At 35.9% G+C, this 25,722-nt stretch overlaps 1 protein-coding gene across 2 annotated transcripts in view; it reads right to left on the minus strand.

The window, feature by feature from the left end:
• PGR (progesterone receptor) overlaps window positions 1–25,722 on the minus strand; it is a 101,358-nt gene that overhangs the window by 13,193 nt on the left and 62,443 nt on the right. The window contains exons 4-6 of one of the 2 annotated variants that reach the window (XM_022562071.3): window positions 17,712–18,017; window positions 8,027–8,171; window positions 6,409–6,539 (exon numbers count right to left, since the gene is read on the minus strand). In XM_022562071.3, coding sequence (XP_022417779.2) covers window positions 6,409–6,539; window positions 8,027–8,171; window positions 17,712–18,017 — 582 coding nt within the window. The remainder of the gene's footprint in view (window positions 1–6,408; window positions 6,540–8,026; window positions 8,172–17,711; window positions 18,018–25,722) is intronic. The other variant, XM_089915447.1, reaches the window with a different exon arrangement.

Raw genomic sequence — 25,722 nt, forward strand, 5'->3', positions numbered from 1 at the left:
GTAGACCTGTATTGCTATAAATTTCCCTCTTGGAACTGCTTTGGCTGTGTCCCATAGATTCCGGAACAATTTTTTTTCCATTTTCATTTGTCTCAAGGTATGTTTTTATTTTTTGCAATTTCTTCAGTGACCACTGGTTGTTTAGAAGCATATTGTTTAGACTCCCTGTAATTTTTTCCAGTTTTTTTCCTTGTAGTTGATTTCTAGTCTCATACCATTGTGTTCAGAATAGACGCTTAATATGATTTCATTTTTCTTAAATTTATTGAGGCTTGTTTTGTGGCCTAGCATGCAATCTATCCTGGACAATGTTTCATGTGGACTTGAAAAGTATGTGTACTCTCCTGTTTTTTTAATGGAATGTTCTGTAGATATCTATTAAGTCCATCTAGTCTAATGTTTCATTTAAGGCCCATGTTTCCTATTGACTTTCTGTCTGGATTTTCTGTACATTGATGTAAGTGGGGTGTTAAAGTCCCCTAGTATTATTGTATTACCATCAATTTCTCCCTTTGTTTGTTATTATTTGCTTCATGTATTTAGGTGGTATTTTATATCTTTTTAATGTGTGTATCCCTTAACTACTTATTGTATACAGATGATTTTATTACTTTTGTCTTTTAACCGTTTACTAGCTTTACAAGTGGTGATCTACTACCTTTACTGTATGTCTGTCTTTACTGGTAAGAATTTTCCTTTCATAGTTTCATATTTCTAGTTGTGGCCTTTCCTTTCTGCTTAGCAGAGTCTCTTTAACATTTTTTGTCAAGCTGGTTTAGTGGTACTGAACTCTTCTAGTTTTTACTTGTCTGTGAAATTCTTTTTCTTTCCTTTAAATCTGAATGATATCCTTGCTAGGTAGAGTATTCTTGGTTGTAGGATTTTTCCTTTCATCACTTTGAATGTATCATGCCACTCTCTTCTTGCTTGCAAAGTTTCTGCTGAAAAGTTAGCAGATGGTCTTAAGGAAGTTCCCTTGTACATAACTAGCTGGTTATTTTTCTTGCTGCTTTTAAGATTCTGTCTTTATCTTTAATTTTTGTCATTTTAAGTATCATGTGTCTTGGTGTGGACCTCTTTGGGTCCTTCTTATTTATAGTTTTTTTGTGCTTCTTGGATCTGGATGTCTGTTTCCTTCCTCAGGTTAATGAATTTTTCCAGCTATTATTTCTTAAGGTCTTGACTCCTTTCTCTCTCTTCTCTCTTTCTGGGACTGTGTAATACAAATGTTAGTATGCTTGATATTGCCCCAGAGGTCTCTTAAACTATCCTCATTTTTTAAAGTTCATTTTTCTGTTCAGCTTGGAGGATATACACTACTTCATCTTCCAGATCACTGATCCATTCCTCTGTATCATCAAATGTATTCTTTCTTTCTAGTGTATTTTTTAATTCAGTTATAGTATTCTTCAGCTCTGATTGGTTCTTTGTATTTTTAAAGTCTTTGTTGGAATTCTCACTGTGTTCATGAACATCTTTACAATCATTACCTTGAACTTTGTTTTTGCAGGGGAGGGCGGGTAGATTGCTTATCTCCAATACATTTGGTTCTTTTACAGAGATTTTGTTTTGTTTTTCTGTTTGGAACATATTCCTCTTTATTCTCATTTTGCCCAACTCTCTGTGTTTGTTTCTATGTGTTATGTAGGTTGGTTACATTTCCCAATCTTGGAGAACTGGCCTTATGAATGAGACGTTCTAGGGACCCAGCACTATGTTCCCCGCTGGCCACCAGAGCTATATTCTCTAGTATGTGGACGGTGTGTGCCCTTTTGTTGTGGTGGGACTGACAACTGTGGGTGCACTGGTAGGGAGGGCTGCTTCTCTGTGAGTCCCTGCCTCATGTGGTGGCTACAGGCCCACTGGCAGGCAGGGCTGGGTCTGGGTGTAGCTGGGCAGCCCAGGGTGGCTTGGGGTTGGTACCTGCTTTCTGGAGGGAAGGTAAGCCCCCTGTGCTAATCCAGAGAGAAGATTCCAAAATGATGTTTGCCAGCACCTGTGTTATCATGGTAGAATGAGCTCCCCAAAATGGCTACCACCAGCATCTTTGCTCCTAGGGGTAGTCCCAGTTGCCTTCTGCCTTCCTGGGGGGCTCTCCAAGATCAGCAAGTGGGTCCGACCCAGACTCCTTTCAGACTACTGACATTACGCTAGGACTTGGGAGTATGTGAGATTTTGCGTATGCTCTTTAAAAGCAGCACCTCTGTTTCTTATAGCTTTCCAGCTCTCTCAAATGTAAGCCCCGCTGGTTTTCAAAGCTAGATATTCTGGGGGCTCATCTTCTTGGTGCAGGACCCAGGGCTGGGAGCCTGCTATAGGACTCAGACCCCTTGCTTCTTGGAATGGACCTCTACAATTGTGATATTTCTTCTATTTGTGGGTTGCTGACCCAGGGATGTGGGTCCTGACTGTACTATGTTTCCACTTCTCCTACCTGAGTCATTGTGCTTCATTATTTATGCTTCCTTATTTATCTCTTTTGTTATGGAAAATCTTTTCTGATAGTCTTCAGGTTGTTCTCATAGATAGGTGCTCTGAAAATAGCTGTAATTTTGGTGTGTCTGTGGGAGGAGGTGAGTTCACGGTATTCCTACTCCATTATCTTGGCCACCTCTCTCCAAAATGACAGTTAATTTTTGTATATAGTGTAAGGTAAGGGTAGAACTTAATTTTTTTTGAATGAAATTTTCCATATACCATTTGCTGAAAAGACTGACTATTCCCTTAATGTTTACATCTTTATTTCTTTTTCTAATGTTTTGCTATTCTCTTTCTAGATTTGGGTGTTGGGCTTCCTTCTGAACTGTGATTTTTTTCTTTTTTTTTTGTTTTTTGCTCAACTTTTGAGAGGTTTTTCAACTCTGTCAGCCAATGGCAGTACTCACTTTTAAATTAAATATCAATATATATATATGGGCTTCCTGGTGGTGCAGTGGTTGGGAGTCCGCCTGCCGATGCAGGGGACACGCGTTCGTGCCCCGGTCCAGGAGGATCCCACATGCTGCGGAGCGGCAAGGCCTGTGAGCCATGGCCGCTGAGCCTGCGCATCCAGAGCCTGTGCTCCGCAGTGGGAGAGGCCACAACGGTGAGAGGCCCGCATAACGCAAAAAATATATATATATATATATTTATATATATATATTTTTTTTAAGTTCCAAGAGCTCTTTTCTTTCTTTGTGTTATTCCTTTTTCATGTATCCAGTCATTGTATGGTTGGAATATGCTCTTTTATCTTTCTAAAGAAGGATGGCTTTTAAATTATTTTGAAGTTTTCATCTCCCTACATGGTTTCTGTTTCCTCCCAGTTTTTTTTTTTTTTAATTTTGTCTTTGTTTTTGATATCAAACGCCTTCCCCAGATGCCTTGGTTGTTTATTTATATTCAAGAGTGGAAAATTTAAAAGCTGATTGATAGTTCTCTTTGAATGGGTAGTGCTTATTGACTGTGAGCTTTAGTGCAGGGCAATCTGGCTATTTCAAAGAGAAACTCTTGCTATTAGCATATTTAGTTCTTTTTCTTTCCAGTTAAACAAATTCTTTAGAGAAGAATCATTCATTTTCCTATCTGGAGAATATAAACTTGGATGATGGTGTTCCAGAAGATAGGTGGGTTTGGAGGATGGTGTCTCAACATTTTGTATGTACTTAATTTGTTTACACTATCGAACCCCTCACCCTCATCAGTGCCTGCAGTTCACCAATCCAGCTGCCTTCTGTTATATCCACTTCAGGGAATAAACCTACAATCTCTGCCTTAGTTGCAGAAGAGCAATTGCATGGTTGGATGATATTTGGAAACAAATTTTCAACAGAATTTGGTGTTTTAAATTCTACTTGCATTCTCATTTCAAAAAACAACATCATTGTTGTCACTAATTGCAAAACATGTTAGCGGTTCAATGATGCAAATCAAGGGTGCTTTTTGACTTTTCTTACTTCAGGCTTAGAATCCATCTTCTCAGGTATGCTAAATTAGTTCTACTTGCTGGCTTGCAGAATTTTATTGCTATTGATTTTTCTTTCATTTTCTTTCCCTTTTATTTTATTTCTTAAAAAAATCCCTTGACTAATATTTTTATGTAGTTTTATTAGGAACGATGGTAAAAGTGTGTGTTCAAACTGCCATATTTTCCTGGATATCTATTTTAATTTTTAATGGCAAATGGGAGGTTTAAATTCTTAACAAATCATTGAACTTTTTCTTTGCCAACTTTCCTATTGCATTTATTTTTAAAAAGGTATTCCTTATTTGAGATTTCTAAATCATTTATATTCCTTTTAGCTAATTTTTAACAATTAAGGTGCTTATATGTGCCATTTATTTTAGGGTACAATTTGAGCTAAATATCCAAACTAAGTTTCCCCCAAATATAAAGCTACTTTTCTCAACAATATTTATTTGTTCCATGCTCAAAGATCTGTGATGTTTCCACTGCAGCAATTAAGTTCTAGTATATACTAGTCTGACTTGACTAATTCAGTGTATGTATTTCTCTTCCACACTCTATTATTTTGGCTTTCTAATTCTCTCTCTGCCCCCAGATTTTTGTAATGCTTATCTATTTTTTAAGACTTAAGGATGAATTTTCAATAACTTTTGCCAAGTCTCTCCTAAAAAATCTCATTAAAATTTGTGCAAATTTTATTACACAATTATATATAATAACATATATATTATGTATAGTGTTATTCACTAAATATATGATTTTCCCTTTTCTTGAAGTTGCAAGTGGCCAAAAACCTTGCCTTCTATGGTATGTGAGTGGAAGTCATATGTATCTCCCTTCCTTCCCTTACCACTCCCTTTCCTTACCACTGCTCTAGAGATTATGGAAGCATGTGTCAAGATGTGGCCTCCATTTGCCTGGAACACCTGAGTGATGACAATGAGCCTCCCTGTTGATCTGCATTGGAAATATAGTAAGAAGAATAAATACTTAATTTTTTTTTTTGATAAGCTACTGAGATTTGGGGTTGTTTGGTTCCCAGCATAATGTAGCCTAGCCATAATTACAGAATTATGTTAATGATATCAACTAATTTGGGAGATCTAGGACTATCTATGATATATCTGCTATTGGATTCATTACTGTCAAGAAAAGAATGACAGGCATTAACTGCTGTATTATTACATTTATTCCAGTTGACTCTCTTGGCCAGTCCCATATCAATTCCCTTAACCCCTTTTATGCTTTTTCATCAAATCAGGCTTGCAGGTCTATCCTCCAGATAGGGTTTCCAAGGGTGGGGGATAAGGTTATGGATCCTTAGATCCTGTATTAATCTGTATCTGGGCATAGATTTCATGAGGTAAACTTTCTTCTTAAGGGTTCAGCTTTTCTGCTTTTCCTCTTGATATACTCCCCAGCCCCACCATTCGAGATTTATGCCATTAGAAGGAAGTCTCTGCACAATCATTGATGAGAAACTATTGGCTCACTTTCTACCTAAGGCCTTAGCTTTCTGTGGTTTCCTTTCAAATCACTATGAGTGAAGGAAGGGCCAGTTCAGACATTCAAAGGCTGAGTCTACCTGTGCATGGAAATGGCACAGAAAAGGGTAAAAGTTAGAAGCAATTTTAAAAAAATTTCCCTCCCAGACCCTTGGAGATCCACTGAAGCAGAGGTGCATGTGTTCTTCGTGTATTAAAGAATCAATGGATATCTACCCATCCTTCTGGTTACCAATGCTGTTCTATAGTACAACATTTCCTTTTTCTTCAGGGTATGCAACTAGGGTGCATTTTCCAGCCTCTCCTGCAGTTAAGGTGAGCCATAGAATGTGGGTGGCAGACAGTTCAAGGTCTCATCTCTAAACCTTTTCTTATGCAGTGCTCATCTTCTAGTCAGATCCAATGGAGGACTCCAAGGTGATGAAAAGGGTAGAGCCCCTGGATGTAAGGAGCCTGGGTTTTCTTGCCAACCCACTGGACTGACTGTGAGTAATAAATAAACTGCTATTGTACTATGCTACTGATCTTTGCAGTTATGTGTTATAACCATTAGCCTATCCTGACATAAAGAGAATAGTTACAAATAAAATTGTGGGTTTTATAGACTAAATCCTCTGTGAGGTGGGGATGTAGGGAAGCATAGTTTGTGTTTATGCAATATTAATTAGTTTATAATATCTAATTGGATGGATATGAAAAAGTCAATTAATTATGTTTTACCTAAAAAGGATAGAAACTGGCTTAATTGATGGGCTATTTTAATATTAGGTGATAGGTAAAACCTGAGAAATATGAAGTAATGTTATTATAGTCTATGGATGTTTCTCTTTTGCAGTTATTATCTAAGATTCATAGCTCATGTGTAATCATATGATCATATTGTTGTTTGAAACTTTCCTAATGAATTAAAAATTAAGAAAGTAAATATCTTGTATTAAGTTACTTATGCTCACTCACTTGTATTAAGAAGTAGCAATACTTTCATACAGAGGAACTCTTCTTGGCTAACTTGAAGCTTCACAAACTCCTGTGGGATCTGCCACATGGTAAGGCATAATGAATAGAATGATGATTCCTTCATCCGCTGTCTTGCACCACACACAACACAAAAAAGAAAAAGCAACAGGAAAAGAAAAAAAACACAGAGTAGCTTAGCCAGTTTATGTAATGTATCAGAGATTATGAGATTTAGTAATTACCTGACTTATTGAAAATGACTTTTTATAAACAAACTCAATATTTGGAATTTTAAATGTCTTCTAAATTTAGTCACAATACTGGATTTTTGAAGTTAGAAAATTATATTAAATATACATTAACTAAGATTAATGCTGTTTCTCACTTTTATTATCACATTTTAAAAGCCTAAACCAAGAAAGGAGAGCAAAGTTGTGGGAGTTGAAAAGAAAAAGTTGTGGTGCTGAGGAACACTCAGGAAATACTTTATTTACTGATTTTTTTCCTGTGAAAAACACAAGTAAAATTTTGTGTGCCATCCAATGGGAGAGTGAATTCAATTCACAGAAATTGAATAGTATAGAATAGTTCAGTGCACTCAGTTTAGAGTATCCAGTATAAAATAGTTACACTGTGAACTATTCTAGAGGAAATGTATGGTGATATAGAAAAGACAACATTAACAAGCATTAAATAATTGACAAGACAAACACAAATTCTGAATGTTGAGGAAATTTACTTAAGGCATTTTCTCAGCTCTGTACTGTTTTGTAATATTTGTGCTAGTCAAAAAGTGAACAGGAATAGCGGAAAAAAAAAACTAGATTTTGACTCAGAAGAGCTAAGATTCTTTGGCAAATTATGCAATCTCCTCTGCCTCAGTTTCCTGGACTGTGAAATAAAGGGTGCTGATTCCTTACCAACTTCAAGGCATTGTAGGAAAAAATGGAATAAAATATATGAAAGTTACCTGTAATCTGTAAAGACTTATCCAAATATAAATTATCATGTTATATAATTCTCAGTCAGTATGCACCATTAGGACAGTATAAATATTTTCATGAAAAGATTCTTACTCAGTTTAAGGTTACATGTAGAAAGTTAATTACAGTAATTCCAATATAATGAAGCAAATTGAATTCAATATTTATTTTTCAATGTTTTAAATAAATTACCAGTCTAAGTTTTCCTCTAGGAAGAGAGATAATATTTTTACTTTTTGAAGGTAAGTCAATACTTTCATGCAAAAATATTCCTCATTTAATTAATTATCTTCATTACTACCAATGTAAAAATTTTAATTGGATAAACTAAATATTTACTTTTGTCTTTAAGTATATTTCTTGATACATTTTTGAAGTTTAAAAAATTTTGATTTGTGACAACTATTGAAGTAAAAGAAAAAAGCTCCAAATGTCAAATCACTGATAAAATAATGCAATTTTATTAATGTTGTCATTTAAAGCTATATCCTGAGGTAGTTCTAAGAAACCTTTCAGGAAAATTCTATTATTTAGGACACTAGATGGTATGATCATCTGTTGAAATGTAATTTTCAAGATTATCCTACGTATATACTTTTGATAACAATAACAACAAATGTCAAGTTACTACTTACTCATTTAGTATTAGATCAGGTGCAAAATACAGCATCTGTCCACTGACATGCTTATAAGATCTCCATCCTAGTCCAAATACCATTAAGCTCATCCAAGAATACTGGATGAGAGTTATCTGGTCATCAATATGTAAGTTTCGAAAACCTACAAAATAAATTTACATATAAAATGATCACAAAAATCACTTTGTCAAAAACCTTAAAAATAAATAAAAATTTGAAAATAGATGTAAGTAGGGTAATGTAATATAATGTTTTCAATCTCAATATATTTACACAAAAAAGCAGGAAATAATAATAGAGTCTGAAACACTAAAAAGAAGAAGAGGCTCTGGAATTTATTAAAATTAGTCACTGTGATTTAGCATTTCTGGGAATTCACTAATTAAATCAAACATCTATCATTCATTCACGCAACACTCATTTATTGAGAGCCAATTGTGTGCCAGGCACTGTGGTAAAATGTTGTGGTTATGAAGATGAGTAAGACACAAACGTTGCCCTTAAAAGAAGCTTGCAACTCAACAGGAGAGATAAGCACATAAGTATTGCGATAGAGAAGGTAAGAGGGAATACACCAGGCAATAGGAAGATCAGGAAAATTGCCCCCAAACAGAAATAATGCCTGAACAGATTAGAGTCAGTTGGTTGAGGAATCTTAATTCTTTGGGACTTAAACATAAATTGGTTTTATTTTGTAAAACCACTGCTCTCAATTATGCTACATCTAGTTTTTCTTTAACAATCCTTAATTAAATTTTGGGTAGATTCCATAGTTTTCTGGTCACTTTTGCTTTCCGAAACTTAATCCAGTCTCATTTTAAACTCCCATATGGCTTAAGAGGTTTAGAGCCTGTGGGTATGGGTGTGTTTGTGTGTGTGTGTGGTGTGAATGCTCTGGTCTTTCACACCTTCACAACCTCCCTCTTTTAGACCTTTCTCTGGTGTTGGTGGCAGAGGAAGGATGGCAGGGAAAAGGCAAGTGTATCTTCACTTACACAAAGTTTTCTCTCCATCTCTTTCTAATTCTCTTTTTGCCCGCTTGGAGGAAGATGACCAGCTCAGCACTGATGGGCTTAAAGGAGGGAGGAGTAAAGGGGTGCTTGGAGGCATGGGCTGGGGTCAGATCGTTGATGGTCTTGTATTCCTATTAAGGAGCAATGGGAGTGATATAGCCTGATTTATATTATGCACAGCTCATTGGTAGCCATGTGGAGGATGGATTCAAGGGAAAGGGTCCGAGGTTAGGGAGAGAAATTGGGAGCTATGGCCAAAGTCCAGGTGAGAGATGCTAAAAGCCTGAAATAAGTCAACAGGTAGGAGTAGAGAAGATAGAGTGCATCAGAGAAATGTTTAAAGAGTAAAATCAAAGAAATCTGGCAAGTGATAGTACATAGGTAGGAGAAAGAGGGAGTCAAATAGATCTTTCAGTTTTTTTACTTGAATGGTGGGTGATGATAACAGCATTACTGAGACAAAATAAAGGAGGAGAAACAGGTTAGAGAAAAAATAGTAAGTTTTGGACCTGTTTGAGGGACTGATGGAATATCCACATACATATGAATTAGAGGTATGAGGAGTTATCGGAGCAAAAGATATAAAATTTAATTTATGTGTACCTGAAACAATAAAAGTGAATGAAATATTTCATTAAAGGTATAAAGAAAAACAAGTGTATTGGTAGGAACCTCAACCACTTTCTGTACAGCTTTTTAAATAGTGTCTATTCCTTCAAAAAGTCTCACTGAAGTCCACTTACAAATGGCCTATTTCAAAAGTAAAACGAAAGCAAAACTTAATTCCTTAGATCTCAAGGGCAAAAGAAATTTATTTCCTGATTCAGTTAACTATCTCAAGGCAGGTAGCAGAAAAGCCTATCTATCTTCTCTCCATACGTTCCAGATAGTTCCGACTTCATGTGAATAGTAGGAAGACTGCTATTCCCTTCCTAGAAATTCTTAGTCTCAAACAAACCAAAAACAACCCTAGCACATATTCATAAATAGTGGCACCATAGCAGGTATTTGCCCCTTTTTTTGGGGGAGGGTGACTTTTCAGTGTTTCACTTTCTCCCCTGCCTCCTTCTCTCCCTCCCTTTTTTCCTCTATGCAAATAGAGTTTCCCATTGATTGTAGTTTAGTGAGCGCAAGTCCCCCACTTTCCCATCAAGGAAGTTGGCTAAGGCCTCTTCCCCTGGGCTTGTGATCTAGGTTTGATCTGTGGAACACCTACTACCTGGACTTTGAAGCAAAAAATAGTAAAACAAAGATTAACATATGGTTAGGCTTTACTTGCGATGGTGGTAGTGCCTAATGACAGTGGGATCCAATGGGGACATTTATGATTTGTTTATTGGCCCTCCAGAGATGCCTTGGTTTCTGCCTACTTTCCAGACTTGTCCTCTAGCTTCTATTCAGTGAATCCCTGATGTCTCTTCAGAAAATTAGTTTTTTCTTTTCTTTTTTTTTTTTGTGAAGCTCAACTGTTTTTTCGTGGGGGGGTTGTAGTTGTTTTACAATGTTGTGTTAGTTTCTACAGTACAGCGAAGTGGAGTTCCCTGTGTGCTATACAGCAGGTTCTTATTAGTTAAGTATTTTATACATATTAGTATATATATGTCAATCCCAATCTCCCAATTCATCCTTGTTTTGTTTTTAATAGCCAGAGGCATTTTGTTTTTGTTTTTTAAAATTAATAGAGTTGGTGTTTATTGCTTACATCCTGATTTATTCAGGTGTAGAAAGACTCCCTAAATAACTAGCCAAGAAAAATTTGGCATGCAATTTTCATAATTCTCTTTTTATTTTCATATGCCATATATACATCTTGAAGTTCATATTTATATATTTTACCTCTCTGGTTTTTTAAAAAATTATGAGTCAGTCAATACAATAGATCTAATACAGAAATGCCACTTGTAAACTGAATATTTTATAGTAATAGTAATTAGCTCTTCCACCAAGTTTAGGATCATTTGATAAGAAATAAATAAACTTTCCTAATTTTTGCAAAGCAAGACCCCCTCAAGGGAGGCACATATAGACTTGGTCTATTTTTAGTATATTATAATATAAAAGGCAAATCTTGCTGAAATAACTTAAAACTTATGAAATTACCAATATTTATAGCAGAAAATATATTCTTTCTATTTAACAGAATGGAAAACAACTCAGAAAATAGCTTTATTTACTCCCCCTTTTAGAGGGCTTATCTGAGATAAATGTACAGTGTTAAATTGACTTGAACATACTTGGTACAGAAGTGCAATTTTTTTTTTTACCATTAACTGTAATATCATTCATTACTTTATACTGAAACAAAGACGGGAACACTGAGATCAAATTCCCATTGATGATAATGATCAGGTAAACTCAGTACATTTGAGATGAGGATCAAAATGAAAACCTTCACACAGAGAAGTGATGGATGACCCGTAATTGTGTTCAACAAGTAGTAAAGAAAAATGCCCTTTCCTTTAAAGTGACTTGACTTGATAATTTCTGTCACAAGCTGTCCAATCCTTAATGCCTAAGAAAAAACTGAAAAGAAAGTGTACAGTAACGCATGGCCTATATGACCTCCTAGGTTCTCCTGGCTTAATTACAGAGTTTCAATAAAATATACAGGCTGTGCTCCTCTAAAAACTGTCTCATACTGAAATAGTTAATCTACAACAAGGGCAGAGCACTAACTACCTCAGCACCTTATGACACAAAGCATGAACTTTAAGGAACACAAAATAGCTTCAGCACAATAAATGTAATCACCAACATATGTACGATGACATTATGAATAAGGACATGATGGGTAATGATTTAAGGTAGCATAGTTCTTTCATACCAATTCCAAAATTTAAATTTCTATAAATATTCTTTAAGCACCTGTTTGGGATGAAGCATTATGTTTGCAACTCGGCATAAAGACAAGAAAGATGCTGTTTCTGCCTTTAACATTTGTAGTCTGTGAGACAGACAGATAAGTAGAACATAATTACCACTGAAGCGTGACAGTGGTGTGGTTGACAAAGGCAAGGGTGAAGCGCTGGGAGAGAAAAGGGGTCTTTGGCTTCAGTCTGGGAAGGCGCAGGAAAATCTTTCTAGGGAAAGGTTGATTAGCATCCTGAAGGCTAGTTAGGGACTAGCCGGGGAAGATGTAGGAGAAAAGAAGGGCCTCCAGGTAGGGAAAACAATATGGACGAAGAAAGGCAGGAAATCGAGCAAAGAGCTTTGTGGGAACTGAAGCTTAAGGTGCTTGAAGTGGGAGAGTGAGAGAAAATGTGCAAACTCAGGAGGCAGATCACAGAAGGGCCTGGGGTACTAAGGCTAAGAACTCTGGCTTTGTTCTGGAAAGGGAAGGGAATAACATAATTGATTATAATTGTTTTTGAAAGATGATTCTGGTGGCAGAATTGAGTATGGTTTGGGGGTAGTGTGAAACTGTGGTAATAGTGTCAGTCAGGGGTCTACGACTGAAATCTAGGAAAAAATGACGAGGACCTAAACTAGCTCAAGGCAGTAGCAGTGTAAATATCGTGGATAATGAATCATATCTATAATAAGCAGAGGTGACAGAATTCGATAACTAATTAGACAGGAGGTGAAGGAGAAAAGTAAGCCAAGGATTATAATCAAGATTCTGTCTGCAGTGCCATTTCAAGATACAGAAAAAGGCCTTAGGCTCACGGAGCAGAAGGTCATATTGGCTTGGAAGTTCATTCAGGTGGAAATGTGTAATAAGCAGTAGAAATATATGGTCCAGTAGTTCCGTAGAGGGTCTGGGTTGGTACCATGTAATTAGGAGTCATCGGAATATAGTGGTAGTTGAAAACAAGGCCATGAGTGAGCACATCCAGCCTTGCAGACTGAGAAACTACTGGAATATAAGATAGAACCAGGAAATGCTAAATTCATGGTGTGAGTGGCAGAACAAATCCACAAAGGAAACAGGAGATATGTAAACTGAGAGAAACATATCTGTCTGGAAGGCAAGTGACGAACGCCAAAGGAAGGGTTTGTCAAGACATGGTTACTTTGGCAATGGCCCCAGAGGCATGTGAAACATGTTAAGGGCTGAAAGTATTCATTTGATTTGATAAGTAAAACATTTTGGTGACATTGGCAATAGAAATGTCAGTGGAATAGGATATCAGAAAAATCATTGTTTAAAGTCTTCATAAAGGTATTATCAAAGCCTGACTTTACTCTTAGAAGGCTAATCTCATTTCTTTTCTATCACTTTGTTGGGGAAAGTAATTTAATTTATTCATTTGATTTGGGGCGAGAGAAAAACATCTTTTGTCACACATGCAATGGCTATCACTGACTCAAAAGATATTTTGGCATGCTTCAAAGGCAGAAAACCAGACAAAGGACTGTTCAAGTCCTCTGATATTGATGATTGCAAGTAGTCTGGCTAGCTGAGACCAAGAAGTAAGGTATGTTTAAAAATGTCAAAGCATTGACCTGAATAGATTGTTTTCACCAACTAAATAGAAGAATCAAGACAACATTTATAAAAAGGAAATATTTCTCCCAAACCTCTCTGTCACATCAATTCTGCTACAATGTATTAATACACAGGATGAAGAATATTTAAAGATGAAATTGGACTGGGAATGAGTACTTAATGATTTAACTTCCAAAGCCTACCCTGACTCAGCCCATAATGTATGCCTCTAAATTTACTTTCTGCCACTCTCCCCAATATAACTTTATTGTCAGTGGTTTCTTAATACTTGGATGATGAAACCCCCAGGAGGCCAGTAGTGTTTGAGAAACCATACGCACAAATGTATTTTTTCTCAATCAACAGCTATTAAAAGTTTTAATTACTATGCCGTGGGGGAAGGTATGATGACATCTTTTTATGTTACTAAGGGACCTTCACACCTGAAAAGATTGAGAACCATTCTTATGCTGGTCTAATTCATTGTTTGCCAAGCATACCTCATGACTTCCTTATTTTATACCACCAGCCACACTATTCCTTCTATCCAGAATGCTTTCTTGTCTTAATCACGATTTATCAGAGTCTCATTTCTCCTTCATGGTGTACTTTAACTGAAACCTTGTCTCTGAATCCTTCTCTTGTCCCTGAAGCCAAAAATGTTCTTCTGTCCCCATTTTTAAAAATCTGTATCTTATGCCACTTTCACATACTTCTATAGTTGACCTTTGAACAACATGGGTTTGAAGTGGGTCCACTCACCCAGGATTTTTTTCAATACTACAGTACTACATGATCCGCAGTTGGCTGAATCTGTGGATGCAGAACTGGGCTCACTGTGAAGTTACATGTGGACTTTTGACTGCTCGGAGGATCAGTGTCCCTAGCTCCCACATTGTACTAGGGTCAACTGTATAGTTGTTTGGGTGTCTTATATGCCGTTGTATTGAATGTTCCTTAACAGAGGGAATATGTCTTGTTCATTTTTTAAATTTTGTAAATATTGTGTTGCTTCAAGTTTCAAATAAGAAAACATTACCCACTGAAATTATAGCTAAATGTCAATGTGAAATCATTCATGTATAGGTACAATATGTCAGAGGCAATGTATCCTAAGAGACCGCTTGTAAATGTACTATCATGAGGCTAAAGTATCTTGCAAGTCTCCATTAAATAGAAACAAAGATATCTCTGAAATACTATGGGAACAATGTTAAATACAATGCAATTATTGTAACAGGTCCAAGATAAAAGAAGAGCATAGACAAAGATGAAATGAGAATCCCTGACCAGGCAACATAAATCCTCTCAGGGACCTGCAGATACATGCCTTGAGGCCCTCATGCATGCTGTCACCTTGGTAATGATTATCATTCTGCAGCTGATCTTTTTTTCTCCTGAGAAATTTTTAATATTATCTTTTTTCTTGGCAAAGTTAAAGGGCATTGGTTTATTTGGATAAACACATATAATCTACAAGTTTTAGTTCTTGAGCAAACACTTATTATATACAGTATTTTAACTTCAAATCCCTACAGGTCTGCTATTCAAATGAGCTTAACCAGAGAACATATGATCCTGTGAAGAAGTGTTGTCCCTGTTTAGTTTAGGACCATGATTCCTTTCACCCAGATCTTCAAGGCAGATTTTTCTCCTTTTATGCCTCAGAGGGCCTGAAATCTGATCATAAGGTGACTTCCCAACTACACTTTCCTATTGTGAAAGAATTACCTGATCTACCTACATGTTTTCCTAGCATCTTTTTTTTTCACTGTAAATAAGTAAACTGACTACTAATAAGCTTCATTTAACCAAGGCCATCTTTCACAGACCAGTAACATGTGAGTGAATGGATAAAATAAGTTCCTCTTATGTACAAAACTGATGACCAGATGCTAGGATGTGCTGCACCAAAATGCATTAACACCATGCGCTCAGCCTTCTGGCTTCTCTTTCTAACACCACTGTTTAATTGTTAAGTCTTGCACACAGGAAGTATGCAATAGACACTTACTGAGTGAATCAAGTAAATAAAAACTACTCTGATTTAAAGTCAACTGACAGCTTTTGAGTAGTTAATGATATACCAGATTACTTTATATATATATGTGTCCTTCAGAGTCCTTTCACAGAGGTTGATATAGTCACTCTAGTTCACTGATTATTTTAATCATTCATTCGAGTTATTCCCAGAATTCAGACCATGAAAATATGGTTTGACAGACCATGGGCCACACTATACTTTAATAATCCTAATGTTTCCCTTATTATACAGTTAGTGAAAACAGTACATGTAATACTGGTGATGCCATCATTCTTGTTTACTTACACACAAATTACATTTTGTAACATTAAAAATGTTGCCACCAAATACAATGTAAAAATTTTCTCTCACTCTTTTTGAGGGTGTGCGGGGATCAAAAATCTAGAGAGATAATAGTGTTTCAATTTAAGAAGCTCACTTAGCTTTTTCCCAAAATGAATAAATTATAGTTGGAATTATGACTGGTTATTTTCTAACTTTGCCAATGACAGTAGAATCTTTTTAAACAATAGAGAACGTACAAAATGCAAACAAAAGAAATATGAACTATATCAACAAACATCAAAGAAATAACCTTTTCCAAATCATAGAAAAACAGAAAAGTTTAAACACATAAACACTTTACATATATATATATATATATTTTTTTTTTTTTTTTTTTTTTTGCGGTACACGGGCCTCTCACTGTTGTGGCCTCTCGTGTTGCAGAGCACAGGCTCCAGACGTGCAGGCTAAGCAGCCATGGCTCATGGGCCCAGCCACTCCGCGGCATGTGGGATCTTCCCAGACCGGGACACGAACCCGTGTCCCCTGCATCGGCAGGTGGACTCTCAACCACTGCGCCACCAGGGAAGCCCCAAACACTCATATTTTTAAATAGAAAATGTTCGCCAATGTTATTGTAATATTTTAATTTAATAAAGGTCTATCAAATTTGATAACTACTTTACAGTAACTTAAAAAAAAAATTCAGAACTTTTCTAGTGGAAAAAAATATTACCTGTCCAAGGCTTTTCAGCAAGAATGAAGCTAATAAGAACCTGGGCACTGTGATTTTTGATTTTACTTTATCTTCACTAGAATAGTGAATCTAATTAACTTTTCTCAACATGTATTTTTTAAAAGATTCAACAAACAGGAATCTATTTTTCTTTCTGTCTCATGTAATCTTGAATTTTCAATAACAATTCATCTATAGTATTTCAAACCTTTCAGGTAGAATAATAACTGAGAAATAATATTAATGCAAATTGGGAAATGAATTCTTTTTTAAAAAGACTATTAAATTTACTTGGAGACTAAAATGGCATATTATGTTTAATTCTTGATCAGATATTGGAAAAATAAACTGGTCTAAAGGAGTATAAGGATATTATTGGTGTGAAGAGAAAGTAACTTTGGAAAAGGACACAAAGATCAAAAATGTTCTATTTCTAATTATGGGATTAATGCCTCCACAAGTAATTACTACCCATGTATTCTCTTGGCTTTGCACTCTAAGATTTAGCCAGGTGAGAACTGCACCCCTGTAAACTCTTTCAACTGCTTGGCTCCTATGGAGCTGTGCTGAGGAGCAAAAGTAGCTTATAAATAAAGTGACTGAAATCCTTTCATGATAATATAAGCCAAATTCTCACTGTCTAGGTATTAATTCGAGAAAATAGTGACTGGAGGTTTCTCTATGTCCAAATTATTTGTTTATGTTTAGGAATTTTATTTCTTAATTGACTTTAGATACTCTGCTATACTCAATACTATTTTGATTTGTTATATGAATAGGTACATTCAGTTTTATTTTCAACCATGTGAGGTTGGTTAAATTAGGATTTGGAATGAACTAGACATTTCTAAAAAGATGGTCAGTTTGTCTTTTTTCTGAACTACTATATTATCTATGGTTTAACATATTGATTTATGCTAATCTGTAACTATTTCATTATGTAAGCCTTGATTCATCAACAAGACTCAAAATGTTATCTATGTCTTTTGTATTTCCATAGCACACAGTAGGGTCCTAGACAAGTAACATATAATATAGAGTCCTAGATAAATATTTTGAACTGCTGAAACACATACTAAAACACCCTGTTTACACGATATTTAATTTATTGCACAGACTGTTTTATTTAACCACCCACTAGTAAAAAGCCATAGTAAAGTTTTTATTACATGCTATTATATACAAATAATTATTACCTGGCAGTAACTTAGACCACTTGACTACTGAAAGAAGTTGTCTCTCGCCTAGCTGATTCAGACTTGTCAGCAAAGAACTGGAGGTATCAGGTTTGGTGTTGTCGTGTCCTGCATAGACCACATCTGGTTCAATGCTCATGAGCAAGTTGATCAGTGGGGGGACCAACTGTAAGTCTTGATTTGGTGAAAAAGTGATTCTCTGGCTTAGGGCTTGGCTTTCATTTGGAATGCCCACCGGCTGTGAGAGAGCAACGGCATCTAGTGCTCTCATAACTCTAACTTTATTGAACTTTTTAAACTTTCGACCTACAGAGAAGAAAAAAAAAAAAAAAAGAAAGGAAGGTAATATAAATACATAGAAACTAAATATTCCAGCAGAGAATGATTTTTCTTAAAATTATAGCATTATAGGCTTTGGCATCTATCTGATAAAATGAGATACAATAAGTAAAAATGTTAGGTCTCAGACTTGGGTTAAAGAATTAATTACACCAGCGTTCACTGGGCTGATGGGTGTGGGTAATTACACCAGTATCCCATGCAAGGTTATGGAGCTTCGCAGTAACATGTAGAAAAGACAAATGGCTTTTAGCAGAAACCAAGCTCAGTGTTGGTCAATATTCTGACAGGACTGCCTTCCCAAAGTTAATGCTACAGACTACATAATTAAAACATAGTGTTTAGTAGATGTTGAATCTCCTTTTGAGTTTTATTCTTTTAAGAATCTGTTAAAAGATATGCATATACATATGCAAACCCCACAAAATCTTGTGCACCATTTCAGCGGACTCATGATCATTTGAAATTCCTTGAAATCAATACATGGACTATTATGAGATATAAGGACCCAAAGTTAAGAATCTAATTTCTAAATTAAGGGAGGAGAGAGTCTACAGCTTGTGCTGGTCAGGCCACATTGGTATTTCTGGACAATTTCTAGAATTTCTATTTTGCTGAATTGTCGTGTGTTAGGAAGAAAAACAGTCTGACACAGGGAGATGAGTAGAAATCTGCCTCATGAGGACTGGTTGAAGGAGACCAAGATGTAAAACTGGGCCACTGCTGGTTCCCAGGTGCCTTGGGGTGATCAGAGGGCAGGCTGGACTACAGCTCCCACCTGCTCTATGACAGGCATGGGCTACTTAACAGTATCAAGTGTCTGTGCTGTTTAAGCCAGGAAAAAAGCCTAAGGAAGGCTTGATAATGGTTTGCAATCATCTGAGCAGAGGTTGCAGTTTGCTGTATCTAATCCTTGTTCTGGCTCATAGACATGTTTTGTTTGGCTCACACAATTCTTTCCGGAGTTATGAAAGCATCTCTGAATTAGCTGGGTGGCGACAATCTGTTAAAGCCAAGCTACAGCTGCTGCTTTTGAATGGGGCACAGACACTCCAACACATCCCGGTTCCTACCACAAACTGGTAGTAGGCCATTGGTCAATTTTCTTAAATCAGGTCACTCTGCCCAATTAAGTTACCTGCCTGGTCTCTGCAAGCATTTGCCTTTGTGATTTCTGAGCTCAAGTATTGTCATAAAGAAAAAGGATTACACTTGTTCTATAAACCACCCCCCTCCAAAGTTGTGTTAGAATGGATAGGTGACAGAGAAACAAATGCCATGGGGTCAATATATAGAAAGCATCCAGAAATGTTTAAGGAGATGTTTCAAACAAGTTTCCTGGGGAAGGAATGAGTTACCAGAGGGAAGGGAAGTAATATTTGTGGAGTATCTACTATATGCCAGGAATTTTATATATGTATCATTTATGCCTCACAACAAGTAGGTATTATTAATTCCATTTGTAAATTGGGAAAATGAAGAGTCAAGAAGATGGCGTGCCCAATGTTAGAGTGATAGAGCTTGGGTTATGTGGGCTCTGAAGTCCAAACTTTTTCTCACACAATCTCTCTGGTGTTTCAGGCAGGGACTTCATGGTCATTTGGTGGGATTCTGGAAAAGAGGTCTAGGCAAGAGATTGTGGGAAAGAGCACAAAGGTTGATTCCTTCCAATCCTAAAATACTGTGGTTAGCAGAAAATAAGACATACATCCTATCAGCCCCTTCCCTCCCCAATAATAACCAAAATGGTTTTCTTTTTCATTTACTTTAACCCCTTTTCTCTTTTTTATGCCTTTTCAGTTCTGGTTTTATCAGGATTTGATTACACTATGAAACCATGGAATCTTACTGAAAACTAATGCAAATGTTTTACATTTTGTTCAGTGTAAAAAGTCTTACACCAAAAATAAATTCCAATTTCCTAACATGCTGATTATATATAATGCAGTTTGAATTAATATAGAAATGTTCACATTTCTGCTTGTGATCCAGTCTTTTCATGAGTCTCAGTGATAAAAAGGGGGGACATGTGATAAAAGCAAAGTTGAAGGATGAATTACAATTGAACTAGATCATTTACATATCTATCTTATGTAATTTAACTTGCAGTTCAAGGGTTTGAAATAAACACTAGCATTTCCATTTTAAAGATGAGGAATAGGTTTATAGAAGCTAAGTAATTGGCCAAGTTTATAGAGATAATAAATGCCAAAGCAGAGATATTAATCAAGGGTTAATCTATTTTATTCTTTCTTTTACTTACTCATAAAACACTGATTGAGTGGTTTCATGTACCAGGCACCGTTTAAGGTCCTGAAACTACAGCTCTGAATAATCAAACAAGGTATCTGCTTTCATGCGACTTATATTCTGGTGGGAAGATAGAGAGGGCCCGCAAACAAATAAAGAGTAAGATAATACCACACAATAGTATGCACTATGAGTGAAACGTGTAATGTAACAGAGAGTGACTTGAGGGAACAGGACATTAAATAGAACAGTCAGGGAAAGACTATGGTCTTTCCACTAGACCACACTGCTGCCCCTTCACATAGGCTTTATTTCTCTAAATCTGCAGGCTAATGACTCTTCTGGAGCTAATCAAGCAGTGTATGTCAAGGGAGAACTTTGCACACCAGGAGAATTAACTTAAAGAATTGAATAAATGTAAAGTATTATTAAGAGATGTTTTCCTAAAGTGCTAAATTGTTACAATCTTGCCACCTCTACCCTCCACCCCCTACAATGAATATGTTTGGTCTTCCCAAAATAAATCTTAAGAGATGCAATAACTCTTCCATTTATCTACAGCTTATGAACATGTGGCATGTGGGAAAAATGAACTTTGGGTTGGTCATATCTGGGTATGAATCCTATCATTTAGAAGCATTATATCTGGGGTGGATTATTTTATTTATCCAAGTATCAGTTTACTCACCTATTAAACAGGCCATTTACCTCACAATATCACCATTAGCCTAGGTAAAATAATGTGTAAAAGTATGTGGTGCTTGGCATATAGCAGACACTCACTAATGTTAGCTGTGACTTCAGAAAGAATTGAGAGAGGAAGGGAAACTATAACTTCATTTAGTTTGCATTTTCTGATATTAAAAAGTGTTCCTAATCACCTATTTTCTCCTCCCTCCAAAACCCAAGCAAACAAACAAACGACAAAGGCTTCTATGGTCAAATATGTTTAAGCAATGCTGTATTAGAAAAGTTGAAGTGATATCCTTACCTTACTTAGTACTGTATCTCAGAACCTTCAATACGTTGTATGGATTATGGATCTCTAAGAGAATAATATTAATATATAGTGTTTCCCAAGTATATCTGTCTTTTTCACTTGATGAAAAACCTGCTAGTATCTCATGAGATTAACAGTTTGGAAAACACTACTTTAGAATATTTTTCTCTATGAGGTTTGCATTTGAGATCAAGCCTATGATTTGGACCTCATTAGTTCCATTGTCAAGCAACGCAGTCACTGATTTTTCTCTTAGCAAGTTAAATAAAATAACTAGCTGTTATTAAAAATACAGTTAACCTTAGCTCCTCTTGACATTATATAAAATAGGAACTGTAAAGACACATGTACATCTGCACCAATCTTAATTTTAAATTGCCTTTGTTTCATCATAGAGTAAAATATAAAAAGTATTGTTTTCCTTTAATTCTACCACAACTGGCAACTTTAAGTTAAGGTCCAGAGCCCCAAAGAGGATGAAATTAGATTAAAATTTAGATATATAATTTTTGTAACCACATACACATTTGTAGATACAAATCAGAGTCCCCAAGGGAAGATAATGTTAAGAGAAGAAGAGGGTTAATGAAAAAGTTCCCCTGTTCTTGACAGTGATCGTCAGAGAAGATACCACCTCTTTGTCAGCTTTGTATATTCTCTCCAGTGTCCGGCAGTGCCTCAATAAATCTCTGCTGAATGAATGAAAGAATACATTATTATGTCTTTCTGTAGTTATTCTCTATTGCTGCATTTGTTTCCTTCAGAGCACACAGCCTCCTCCTCTGCTAGGCTAATTGACCCATGAGGATAGGGGCCAGGTCTCTTTTATTTACCTATGTAGATCTGAAGCTTTCCAAACCATCTATCATACAGTGGACTACTGATAAATATTTGTTCAGCTATTGAAGTTATTATTTTGACTTAACCTAGATCTTGAAAAAGGAATATCACAGGAAGAGTACTAAAAAGATAATGTGAACAGCAATGTGATTTTTTTTTGATTTGCTGGATTTTATATAAGGTAGTCTTTCAAAGAAATGATTCCTAGTCTTCATGTATAAAAATCACTATTAAATAATATAACAAACAAATCTATAGAATTTTATATAATTGTTGATTGATTAACTAGATAATGGCAAAAAGTACTCAGAATTCAGTAAAAATTTAGAATGACTCTGTATTGCAATGTTACTCATGTACTTCTGAAAAATAACAGTACCTGGTGGTTTGGTAACCTAAGTAGAAACTAGGTGTGTGGGCCCAGTAACCACCTCCCACCCACTATTCTACCCGACTGCATCTATCTTCAGAAGCTTTCATTGTTTTGTGGTAAGGAGGGAAGACAGGTTCAAATGCTAGGGATGGGCATGGGGGTATAAGAAAGAAGATGGGGAGAAGGACTTAATAGTTGTCTTTCATTCAATCTGATGGACATCATTTTGAGGATGGAATCAGATGCAGAGGAACTGATTTTTTGAGGCTTAGGAAAAGAGGAGATCCATCTGGAGAACATTTTCTTTGTAATCAATGTATAATATTGGTAACCCTATACTCTGCTTCCCTCCTGTTACAATGAATGAACTGCGTATGCTCTTACCATTTCAGCACTAAATCTTATTTCTTCTCACCTACTCAATGACTTTTCTCTGAAATCATCTGCCCTCTTGTCTGCATGATAGTCCCTCTTATGCACAATCCATCCCATGAAGAGAAATTACTCTCTCTACTTCCTCTCCTCCCATTCTCCCTTGAACCTATTCCAGTCAGGTTTTTCTACTACTCCCTACTCCAATAAAATTGTTCTTGGCAAGGGCACCAATGATTTCCACTGGTCAAAATACAATGGTCAATACTCAGTACTTATCTTAATCAAACCATCAGTGGTACTTGACACAGTTCATCATTTCCTTCATCTATTCTCTTGGCTTCCACATAACTCACTCTTGTGGCCACTCCTTTAGTCTCTCGGGCTTGCTTTTTACATCTTCTTGACTTCTAAGTCTTGGAGTTCCAGAGCTCAGTCCTCAGACTTCTCTTAGATAGCTACACTCTCTTTATAGGTGTTAGCATCTACTCTTATATCTTTAATGTCACATAGATATGGAATGATTACAAATTTATAACTCCTGCCTCAACTTTTTCTGGGAACTCTAGACTTAACTATCTAATTGTCTATTCAGTATCTCCACTTGTATGTCTAATAACACCCCCCAAAACTTAATATGTTCAAAACAAAACTTTGATACACTTGCCCCAGAATTGCAGCTTCCATTTTTTAACTCCATTTACACACTTGATCTGGACAAAAACTCTGCTGTCATCCTTGATACTTCACTTATTCTCTCACTTCATATCCAATTCATCAGCAAATCCTGGTGGATGCCATGAAATTATAACCCCAATCCAATCATTTCTCCCCATTTCCACTCTTCCACCATAATTTAAGCCACCATCATCAGAGCTGTATTATTGCTACATGTGCTGGCTGATTTCGCAGCTTTCATCCTTGTACTTCCACAGTCTATTCACTACCCAGCTGAGTGAGACTTTAAAAACTACAGATTATTTTACTCCTGGCTCAAGACTCTCAGTGACCAGTCAGCCTACTTAGAATGAAGTCCAAATTCTTTATCAAGCTCTACAAGGCCCAACATAATCTTGCACAGGCAGTCTATCTTACAGTCTCCCCAGCGCCATCCATACTGATGCCCATGTTCTTGGAACTTGTTGAATATGTTCCTACCTCAGGTCTTTACCCTGTTTCCCTTGCCTGAAATTATCTTTCCCTAAATATTTGCAAGATTTGTTCTTCATTTCACTTCAGTTTATGCCCAAATACCACTTTATCACATAGGCTGTTCTTTCTCATCCTATAATTAGATATTTGTAACATATATACCCAGAATACACAAAGAATTCCTATAAATCAGAAAGAAAAGATATGAACAGGCATTTTATAGAGGAAGAAAAATAGAAATAGGCAAGAAAAATACAATTGATCTCATTAGTAACGAGAGAAATGCAAATTAAAACCACCATGAAATACAACCTATCCAGAATGGCAAAGACACACAAAAAGGAACTTTCATACAGAGTTGATATGGGGTGTGAACTGGTAAAACTACTTTGAAAACAATTTGGCATTATCTAGTAAAGCCAAGATGAACATATATTATAATCAGGGCATACCTTAACTACAGAAGCTCTTGCACATGAACACCAGGAGACATGTGCAAGAATGTTTATAGCTAAACTGTATGTAGTAGCCTTCAAAGTCGAAACAAACAAGAATATTGTTAAGGGACACATAGAAAATCAGAAAACCTACAGAATTATAGAAGGGAATGGAGGACCCTAAATTCAAGCTAGAAGTTTCCTGGAAAAACTGAAAGAATATGACATTCAAACAACATGCAAAGAAAGGATAAAGTATTGCATAATTATTCTTACAGTATATATGACTGAATCTGAATGGATGATGTTCCTATGAGTAGGAATTTATCAGACAAGTGTTAAGAAAGGTTCTTGAGAGAGAAGAGACATATTAGAAATGACAGCTTAAATATAGCCTAATAATAAAAATTCTGAACTATTTTAGCAAAAAACTGGAGAGGAGAGGGAAAACAGTTTCTGAACTTCTTTAGTATGTGTTAATAAAATAATTGGTGAAATGATCAGTCATAGTTACTGTTTAATTCTGATATAATAAAAGAGAAATATAGATTTAATTATGACATCAGGATGGGAATGTAAGCACTAGCAAAATGGAAAAGCAGAGTAAAACTTCCAATTTAACAAGGAGGACTGAATGGGGAAAGTGAAATGAAAAGAAATATGACCAAGCCAGCAAAGTAAGAAAAGGGAAAAGAGGTAATAATGAGGAAGTATCACACACACTGAACAGAAAATGTGTTGGAAGAAATAAAAATTTTATATATTGATTATATCAACAAATATTAATGGACTAAATTTCCCTGTTGACATCAAAGAAGGTCAGCTTGGGTTACAAAATTCTGTTTGTAGTTTTTACAAGAAACACAATAAAAACATAGGAAAATAAGCTGAAAATTAAAAGATGAGAAAGGTGAACCAGGAAAATACAAAATGTGGCAAGCAGAAGTATATGTAATAACAGATAAAACAGAATTCAAGTCCAAAGATATTAAAATGAGACAAAGTAGGGATATTAAGAAAGGATAAAAGGTACTCTGCCCTCAAAGATGATATAAGTATATGCCTTTAATAGCAAACAATATAATAGTCAAATAATTAAAACAGAAAAATCCTCAAAAAAGAAAAACTTGATAAAAACACAAAGTAGGAATACCCATATATTTCTTTCAAATTTTGTATGTAAATAGGATAATTAATAAGCACAGATATAGAGAATTTAAAAAATAAAATATATACAAGGGATCCTTA

The sequence above is a fragment of the Delphinapterus leucas genome, chromosome 7 (genome assembly GCF_059928025.1).
Source record: "Delphinapterus leucas isolate spDelLeu-1000000601 "Yukka" chromosome 7, BTC_Dleu_Yukka2, whole genome shotgun sequence".
In the NCBI taxonomy this organism is placed as follows: domain Eukaryota; kingdom Metazoa; phylum Chordata; class Mammalia; order Artiodactyla; family Monodontidae; genus Delphinapterus; species Delphinapterus leucas.